Raw genomic sequence first — 9,592 nt, forward strand, 5'->3', positions numbered from 1 at the left:
CCCCCCCCCCCCCAATCATTTCCTTTAGAGTTTAGACCAAATTAAAAATGCTGATTTATATGATATTTAGAAAGAATCCTGCTTAATAATTTTGAATTCTTATGAAGATAGGTACCTCTCCATAACTGGTATAACACCATTGCAAAAGGGAGCTTTTGAATGTTTCTTGGTCTTGCATCAGTCTTTCCAGCTCCTGCTTCCGACTTTCTTGTGTTTCAGGATTATACTCAAAATCACGAATCTAAATGACAGACACAATTATACATCCCATGAAAAGTTGCCTTTACTAATAAATAATTTCCCTATAAAATGTAACTTCTCCATAATTGCCGATAAATACAGGAAAAGATTGTGAATGTAATAGCAATGGATATGAAATACTAGCAAAAGAAAAATAAAATCTGCAAATGGAAAGCTTACTTGGAAGCCTCTTTCACGCGCCTTATTCCTGAAATTATCAGCATCACGGCTGAATAGTGTTACAGTATAAAGAGAATATTCATTGTCCTCATACAGCTTCTTGGAGGATCTGGGAACCTAAAACAATTAGTTCAATGAAAAGGTAGCACTTGTAGGATGAAGTATACAATTATTAGAAATAAAGAGGGGGAAGGGGGCTCTTAATTGTTCTACAGAGTATAAAATAAGAAGCAATATTCAGTTAATGGAGATAGCCAAAAAAATAATAATAATAATAATAATAATAATAATGCAGGTGTGTTGGCAAATTGTGTTCAGGATAGGTCATGAGTGTCTTACAACATAGGTAGTGAGCGTCTCATAACTAGCTAGCCAGTCTCTCTGTGAAAATTTGGAAACAACAGCAAGCAGAGTAGTTAAGTGTTCTGACACAATAAGATCTTCAGGCTTCACCAAATTGGACAGATCACGTACAGCTAAGCTGGGAGGAAGGAAAAACTTAATTTAATTAAATTGCCAACAGGTTATATATAGCAAACTTTATATGCAAAATATAAAACAAAAAACTTAACTAACCACAGCCCAACACTATCCAACCACTTTAAAACTTTTTTTTAATTAAATAAATAAGGTGTTTGGAGCAAACATTGCACCTCCAAGATATTCTGCCAACAGAAACACTCCTTGTCAAATGTAGAACTGCACTGATTTTCCATTCTAGTATCAAAAAGTCCTTGTTTCACATTCTAAATCTAGAATACCCTATCTGCAGACTTTAAATGTCCTTTAATTTGTCTTAGCATCCATCCAGGATTCCAGGACATGTCAATTGACTTTTGAGGAAAGTAGGGTAGTTTTTATGAACAATATCAACACTGGGCAATTGATTTCACAGATTTATCCAAGAAGCTTCTGAAGAAAATGGGCTGATTTCTTGATAAATTTAGTCTTATTTGGCAAAATGTAGGACAATTACAAACAGTGGTCAGCATTGTATATACACTCGAACAGTATGGCTACTCACCAAGAAAGCAAAGAAGTTCCTAAGTATTATGAAAGAAGAAATCACCAAATTAACATAGATGTTGGTAGCAATGATGTACCTTCCCGCCTGCTTACGGTTTATGGCATTAAGTTGGCTACGCACGTTGTTGTACTCAGCAACCCGAACCTTTCATCATTGCAAAAAAGAAGTTATGCATCCCTAGGGGAGGTTACAATAAAATTCCAACCACATGCTTTTAAGAGTCTGTTTATGCTTCGTATGTAGTAATTTGAAAGGAAAGGAGTAAATATGCTTCCAGCTTAGTAGCCATAATATCACATAAATACACACAACAGTGACTTGAAACCCAAAAAAAAAAAAAAAAAAGTTTGAGAAAGATGAAGTTATATGAAATATCAAATATTACTAGGAAACAGAATGTTGGCAAACACTATCCTTTTCACATCTTGGATTGTGCAAAGTTTTAATTCATAAAAATCACATTGTTGTACGCACAAATATTTTACTTATGAAAAAACACAAGTATAACAATTCCAAGAAAGTTCTTAAAACAATACAATGATTTTTTTTTGGATCGCTTTTTTCAACCAAACAGAAAAGTATTGCAAAGAGAGCAGTTAGCTGCCATAGTTACAATTTGAGGGGTTAATATCTGAATAATGAATTATTTTTCTAATAAATACCAAATGGAATCGTCAATTGTGAGATAGAGCATACTATGATGCTTTGAGTATCATCATAAGAAAAGGTTAACAGTTTACTCAGATAACCTACATGAACTAGGACCAAACCAAGAAAAGTTTTCCTTTGCTTGGAGCACTACTCATCTGCTCCTAACCTTACAGATAAAAATTTTATGCAATCCAAGTAATCTAAGTATCTAATACTAATGCATAACCATGTGACCTATATTCACATCTGAAGTTCTATAGATACAATCAAGTAAAATCCTTATAAAGTTTCGTATGACTACTCTGCCTATATTGATGACCCAAATAGCATCATGAACTACTCAGAAATGGTAGGTTGTAGCCTTGTAGGCATAAGTCTCCTAGTACTGACACACGATGGCTGCTCATACATATTATTAGTCCTTTAAATTCTTAATGAAATCAAGAAGTTAGAGAGGCCTACCTTAAGATCATCCTCAATCTTAGCAACTTGGGTGTGAACACCATCAACTGTCTCCCTGAGAGGGGACATTGTTGGATATTTGGCCTCATCCCACACAAATCTACAACACGGATGAGAATGTTTAGACAACATAAGAGAGGCAAACTTGCATACATAGAAACCGTTAAAAATTGTAATTACCTGGTGAGATAAGAGTCCACTGGAACCCCATCCACTGTAAGGGAACTACTGAGCACACCAGAAGCCCTCTCCAACTCCTCGATCTGGCGTCGTATTTTCGAACAAACCCCTTCAATGAAGCTGTTGGACTGCAAAAGTCTCAGATTGTGAAAAACAATATAGCGAATCATTATAGGTATTTGAAAATCGTAACTAAAATTTATAAGAAATGAAATTTGCTTCACCTTGACAAGATCATCGCTGAGCGCAAGAAGCGAATCCAAAGTTCCAATACGGAGATTCGGAATGTTGAACTGCGAGATTCAACGGGGGAAATCATAGCGTGATCCACAAAATGAATCAGCACTTTGTACACAGATCTCAGGAGAAAATGAGAAGCGTAGGGTTTGTGCATAGAAGATAGGGAGAGAGAAGCGTACTCTGTAGAGAGGAGTGTCGAAAGAGTGTTTGGAGATGGAGTCCTGAAGGCTATTCCAGAGAGAAGTGGCGGAAGAGGTTTGCTGGACGGGAAGAGCAACCACCCAGTACCGAGACGCCATTGGAATCGGATCTCTTATTCTGATCTTCTTCGTGCTTTACTGCAAGCAACAATTCGATTTCGATTTCGATTGCAGGAAATAGAAATGGATCAAAGCAGTCCGACACCTCTCTGATCACTCTCTCTGTATTTTCGTTTTTACCCAATACAATGACTTTACAAATGTCCTTACTAAGTTATAACGTCATTTTAAAATGTGATAGGTTATAATAACTTATAATAAAATGTATTGTGTTTTGAGTTTTGACAAAAACATATAAAGGGTAAGTATATTTTTACAAAGTAAATACATCTACGTTATTGTAAATCACAAAATTATATGTGTTATTTATTAGGCAATTAACAATGTTGCTATAGTATGGTCAATTCAAATACTGTCTACCCTGTGACTCTCTCTCCAGGGTTTTCTTCCTAGAGAGTTTCTCCCTAGTTTTTCTAGGGTTTTTTGTTTCTTGTCCTTGTCGTTTTTGTCTGAACACTTTTTGCTTTGGCTTACTTTTGTTTTCTCTTCACCGTTTATCTGTTGCGATGGATCCTACTGATATCATTGACAGATGTTCAGAATTGACTCTGGAAGAGGAGGAAATTGGTGGTCTTGAGGCACCCGATCCACACGTGATAGCTAATGTGGTCGCTCACTGGGATGTTGTCGGCCGATTTTTAACAGATCGCACGATCAAGTTTGATCACATGCAGCAGGTTCTTGCTTCGGTGTGGCGCCCTATGATGGGGATGTGTGTACTCCCTCTTGAAGACAATCTGTTCTTGTTCCAGTTCCCGCACCCTAAAGATATGCGTCGAGTTATTGACGACGGGCCTTGGTCGTTTGAGAACAATATGCTCGTGTGTAAAGAGGTCCCGGAGGGTACTCGACCAGAGGATGTAGTGTTGGATGTGTGTACTCCCTCTTGAGGACAATCTGTTCTTGTTCCAGTTCCCGCACCCTAAAGATATGCGTCGAGTTATTGACGACGGGCCTTGGTCGTTTGAGAACAATATGCTCGTGTGTAAAGAGGTCCCGGAGGGTACTCGACCAGAGGATGTAGTGTTGGATTCTATTCCATTCTGGGTGCAGATTCACGAATTACCTGCAGTCTATGCTTTTAATGCTTTTATTCGTCAAGTTGGGGATTACGTGGGTACGTTTGTGGCGGTGGATCCCAACAACTTTGGTACTAGTCGACGCAGTTACTACCGTATTAGGGTCAAGGTCGATGTTACTGCTCCTCTAAAGAGGATAATCAAGTTAAACCGAAAGGATGGTACGGCACAGTGGATCACCTTTAAATATGAACGGCTCAGTACTTTTTGCTTTTGTTGTGGTCTTCTTGGACACTCTGACAAGTTTTGTAAGAAGGCTTACGACGAAGGAATTGAACCAGAGAATTTCCCTTACGGTTCATGGTTACGTGCGGGGTCGCGTCGGCAGGTTCAACCCGTGGGTGCAAGATGGATATTGCCAGAGCTCCCAGTTAAGGCCAGTGACAATTCCAACGCTGCCAATGCGGTTGGTTCGTTTGATTTGGTAGTGACTGATGACCCTAAGGAATTGCAGGGTGATCTTAAGAGAAGACGTGAGGATACTACTGAGGTTGGTAGTTCAAGTGGGAAGGATATTGTCATGGAAAAAGTTCCAAAAAACTTGATGTTGGCGGGTCTGGAGGTCCAGTCCCGCCCTTCCCAATGAGTACATTGAGCTGGAACTGCCGGGGTTTGGGTAGCACTCGGTCAGTTCGTGAACTTTTGGGCATGGTGTCCAAACAACAACCCAATTTTGTTTTTATTATGGAAACTAAGGCTGTTTTGCAACCCAATTTTGTTTTTATTATGGAAACTAAGGCTGTTTTGTCTCAGATGGAACAAGTGAGACTTAAAATGGGGTATGAAGGTCTGTTTAATGTTGATAGGGTGGGCCNAGGCCAGTGACAATTCCAACGCTGCCAATGCGGTTGGTTCGTTTGATTTGGTAGTGACTGATGACCCTAAGGAATTGCAGGGTGATCTTAAGAGAAGACGTGAGGATACTACTGAGGTTGGTAGTTCAAGTGGGAAGGATATTGTCATGGAAAAAGTTCCAAAAAACTTGATGTTGGCGGGTCTGGAGGTCCAGTCCCGCCCTTCCCAATGAGTACATTGAGCTGGAACTGCCGGGGTTTGGGTAGCACTCGGTCAGTTCGTGAACTTTTGGGCATGGTGTCCAAACAACAACCCAATTTTGTTTTTATTATGGAAACTAAGGCTGTTTTGTCTCAGATGGAACAAGTGAGACTTAAAATGGGGTATGAAGGTCTGTTTAATGTTGATAGGGTGGGCCTCGGAGGGGGTCTAGCTCTTTTTTGGAGAGATTCGGGAATGGCCACGCTTCTTAGATTCTCAAATAATCATATTGATGTGGAGGTTTCGTTGCCTGGTAAACCGCGTTGGAGACTTACCTGTTTTTACGGGTATCCGGAAAGGTCAAGAAGGCAAGCGTCTTGGGATCTTCTACGTCAACTTAAGGATAATTCTAATCTTCCTTGGGTTGTGCTTGGGGATTTCAACGACATTACATGTCAATCCGAGAAGAGAGGGGTTCATTCTCATCCTTCTTCTCTTATAGATGGGTTCAATGAGGCACTGCACAACTGTAACCTGCTTGATCTTGGCATGATTGGCAACCGGTTTACATGGGAAAAGGGTCGTGGAACTGATGCATGGGTGGAGGAACGCCTTGACAGGGTGGTGGCAAATTTGGATTGGACGGACTTATATACTGAGGTTTCTATTCTTAACATTCTCACTACGACGTCCGATCACTGTGCTATTTTTTTGAATCTGAACCCAACTCGTTTGCATACATCCAAACGTACTTTCAAGTTTGAATCTGCATGGTTGTGCGATCAAGGATGTCGGAATATTGTTGAGGCTTCTTGGCAGCAGACTGTAGGCTCCCATTTCCAAGACCGAATAACTCTTTGTGGTCAAAGCCTTTGGAGGTGGGGAGGGGAGTATTTTAAGCGCTTTGGGAGCTGGATTAAGCATCTAAGACACTTGTTAGATGTGTTAAAGGAAAGTAGAAGGCCCTCTGCTATTACTCAATTTTTAGAAGCTGAGAATGAATTAAATTTGTTGCTACGACAAGAAGAAATATTTTGGAAGCAGAGATCAAAACAATTATGGCTCAAACATGGAGATTATAATACTAAATATTTTCATAGATTTGCCTCCGGTCGCCGCCGCAATAATCATTTACTGAGGCTTTTGAATCCTGATGGCGTGTGGGTGGAAGATAATAATATGAATGGGGAGGTACTCAGGTATTTTAATGAAATTTTTAGTTCTGCGGGTACTAGTTCTGATTTATTTTCTCTTGTTCAATGTCGGGTAACTGAGGATATGAATATACAGCTTCGGCAACCGTTTACTATTGATGAGGTTAAAGCTGCGCTATTTGATATGGCTCCTGAGAAAGCTCCCGGTCCTGATGGTATGTCTCCTTCTTTCTTTCAACGCTTTTGGCCGATAATTGAGCACGATTTATATATGTTTGTTCTTAATTGCCTTAATACTTGTACGTTCCCTGATGGTCTTAATGACACAAATATCGTGTTGATACCGAAAAAGAAAGTTCCTGAGAAAGTTTCGGATTTGAGACCGATTGCTTTGTGCAATGTAGCCTACAAGGTTATGGCAAAAGTGTTGGCCAATCGCATGAAAGGTTTTTTGAACGGTATTATATCACCCACTCAGAGTGCATTTGTACCCGACAGATTATTATCCGACAATGTGATTGTTGCTGGTGAGGTAGGTCATTATCTGCGGAGAAAGTGTAATGGGGCTGTAGGATGGGCTGCTCTGAAACTTGATATGGCCAAAGCCTACGACCGAATGGAATGGTGTTTTCTGGAAGGGATGTTAGCGACATTGGGTTTTGAACGTAGGTGGATTGATTTGCTCATGTTGTGTGTGAAATCAGTGCGTTACTCTATCCTAGTTAATGGCGAGGTGGCGGGTTCTGTGATTCCCACTCGTGGCATTCGACAAAGTGACCCTTTATCTCCGTACTTTTTCATTATCTATGCGGAAGGGTTATCTGTGCTTCTACAACGAGCTGAGGCTCGAGGGGATATTCACGGTATCAAGATTGCTCGTGGGGCTCCTGCTGTCTCACATCTGTTGTTTGCGGACGACAGTTTACTATTTTTTAAGGCTACCCAACAACAAGTACTTAAGGTTAAAGATTGCTTGGAGGAATATTGTGCAGCATCGAGGCAAGTTGTTAATTATGCTAAGTCCAGTGCGATGTTTAGTACAAACACCAATGCAGATATGCGTAAGTTTGTTGCCGATTGTATGGGAGTGCGTGTGACTGAGGATCTGGGGCGCTACCTGGGCTTTCCATCTGTGTTGGGTAGGAATAAAACTGCCATCTTCCGTTTTATTGAGCAAAGGGTTCGTGAGAGAGTAAGTGGCTGGCAACAGAAGCTTATTTCAAAGGCAGGTCGAGAAGTATTGATTAAAAGCATCGCGCAATCCTTACCAATCTTTACTATGTCTGTTTATTTACTCTCGGGGCGTACGTGTGATGCAATTGAAAAGACTTTGAACCGATATTGGTGGTGTGGTGGTGACCGCCAGAAAGGTATACATTGGCTCAGCTGGTCTCGTTTGAGTGCGCCAAAGACATGTGGGGGTTTGGGATTTAAAAAGATCCGTGAATTTAATATTGCGCTGTTAGCTAAGCAGGGATGGCGATTGTTGACTACTCCATCATCGTTAGTCTGTCGTCTCCTGAAGGCAAAATACTTCCCTCGTTGTGACTTCTTGGATGCTCAAATTGGCAATAACCCTAGTTATATCTGGAGGAGCATTCTAGCAGGGCAAGAACTTCTTAAATCAGGGGTGGTACGTACAATTGGCGACGGAAAGGACACAAGAATTTGGGGATGGCCTTGGTTGTCTGACATGGATAATCCTTCCCTTCACACCCTTGGAGTTACTGAATTTAATGATGCTACAGTTAATTCTTTGTTTGATGAGCAAGGTAAATGGGATTTAGAGATTTTGCATGATTTATTTGAACCTGATGATATTCCCAGAATCCTCGCAACTCCTATTTCGCATGAGATATCTGATTCTTGGAGATGGAGAGGGGATATAAGGGGTGTGTACACAGTCAAACATGGTTATCAACTGCTTACGAATCATTATATGGATGTTAATCCAACTGTTGTTTTCTCTGCCTAGGATAAACTCTGGAAGCTCCCAGTTCCACCAAAGGTTAAAAACTTCCTTTGGAGGTGTGCTCGTAACATTGTTCCGGTTCGGGAAGTTCTTAAGCAGAGGCACGTGTGGATCGGTGGTGGGTGCCCCTTGTGTGATAGTATGGAAGAGACGACTGAGCATTTATTCTGTTCATGCACTTTTGCATGTCAAGTTTGGGGTGAAAACGACGTCGCCCAAGGGAAATCTATGCTTGAGTTCATGCAATCTGTGTTGAGCTCTGCGGATGGGAACTATGTTGTGCGAATGGCTGCAGTTTGTTGGGTGTTGTGGTTGGTTCGAAATGCAATAGTGTGGCAGAATGAGGTTAGAACGGTGCATAGTGTTTGCATGCAAGTCCAAAGGCTGCAACTCATCTGGAAGGATGCTTATACAAAGACTAATTTATCTGTTAATAATAATATTCCCACTGCTTGGACCCCTCCTCAACATGGCTTCCTTAAATGTAATGTTGATGCCGCAATATTTGATGATGGTGCAGGTTATGGTGCGGTGCTGCGAGATCACCATGGTCTTTTTGTGGCGGCGAAGGCTGATCGTCTAATGGCTACGCGTGACCCTCTTCTGGCGGAAGCATTAGCGGTCAAGGAAGCTCTGTCTTGGATTAAAGACTCTGATTATTCTAGTGTCATTATTGAAACAGACTGTTTAAATTTTGTGCTTGCTTTTCATTCTCGTTCTGTTGATTTTTCCTATGTGGGTTGTTTAGTTAAGCATAGTCGTTCTTTGGCTAGTGACATTGGGAACGTTTCTGTTCGCCATGTCAAGAGGTTAGCGAATCAGGTGGCTCACGTGCTTGCACGGGCAACTGGTTCATCGTCTGGCCTGGGTTCGTGGTTTTCTTTTCCGCCTGGTTGTATTTCTGAATTATTGATTCATTAATGGTTTTTCGTCAAAAAAAAAAAAAGAATAGAAGTTATATATTATGTCTTGACATAGATATATAAAGAAAACAAAGTATAACTTTATAAAGTAAGTGCACCCCACATTTATATATATATATATATATATATATATATATATATATATATATATATATATATATATATATA

At 40.5% G+C, this 9,592-nt stretch overlaps 2 protein-coding genes across 2 annotated transcripts in view; one reads left to right on the forward strand and one right to left on the reverse strand.

The window, feature by feature from the left end:
* Window positions 1–3,434, reverse strand: part of LOC116002191 (V-type proton ATPase subunit C-like) — a 5,864-nt gene extending 2,430 nt beyond the window's left edge. The window contains exons 1-8 of the mRNA XM_031242265.1: window positions 3,160–3,434; window positions 2,965–3,033; window positions 2,741–2,868; window positions 2,561–2,660; window positions 1,524–1,591; window positions 760–901; window positions 421–537; window positions 116–241 (exon numbers count right to left, since the gene is read on the reverse strand). Of these exons, the coding sequence (XP_031098125.1) occupies window positions 116–241; window positions 421–537; window positions 760–901; window positions 1,524–1,591; window positions 2,561–2,660; window positions 2,741–2,868; window positions 2,965–3,033; window positions 3,160–3,279 (870 nt within the window). The 5' untranslated portion in view covers window positions 3,280–3,434. The remainder of the gene's footprint in view (window positions 1–115; window positions 242–420; window positions 538–759; window positions 902–1,523; window positions 1,592–2,560; window positions 2,661–2,740; window positions 2,869–2,964; window positions 3,034–3,159) is intronic.
* Window positions 3,435–3,806: 372 nt separating this feature from the next.
* LOC116020112 lies at window positions 3,807–9,422 on the forward strand. The gene is made up of 5 exons (XM_031260628.1): window positions 3,807–4,160; window positions 4,213–4,933; window positions 5,186–5,382; window positions 5,532–8,432; window positions 8,505–9,422. Exons 1-5 carry the CDS (start codon window positions 3,807–3,809, stop codon window positions 9,420–9,422), a joined length of 5,091 nt encoding a protein of 1,696 aa, XP_031116488.1.
* The last annotated feature ends 170 nt before the right edge of the window (window positions 9,423–9,592 follow it).

This window comes from Ipomoea triloba, chromosome 1 (genome assembly GCF_003576645.1).
Source record: "Ipomoea triloba cultivar NCNSP0323 chromosome 1, ASM357664v1".
NCBI classification, from domain to species: domain Eukaryota; kingdom Viridiplantae; phylum Streptophyta; class Magnoliopsida; order Solanales; family Convolvulaceae; genus Ipomoea; species Ipomoea triloba.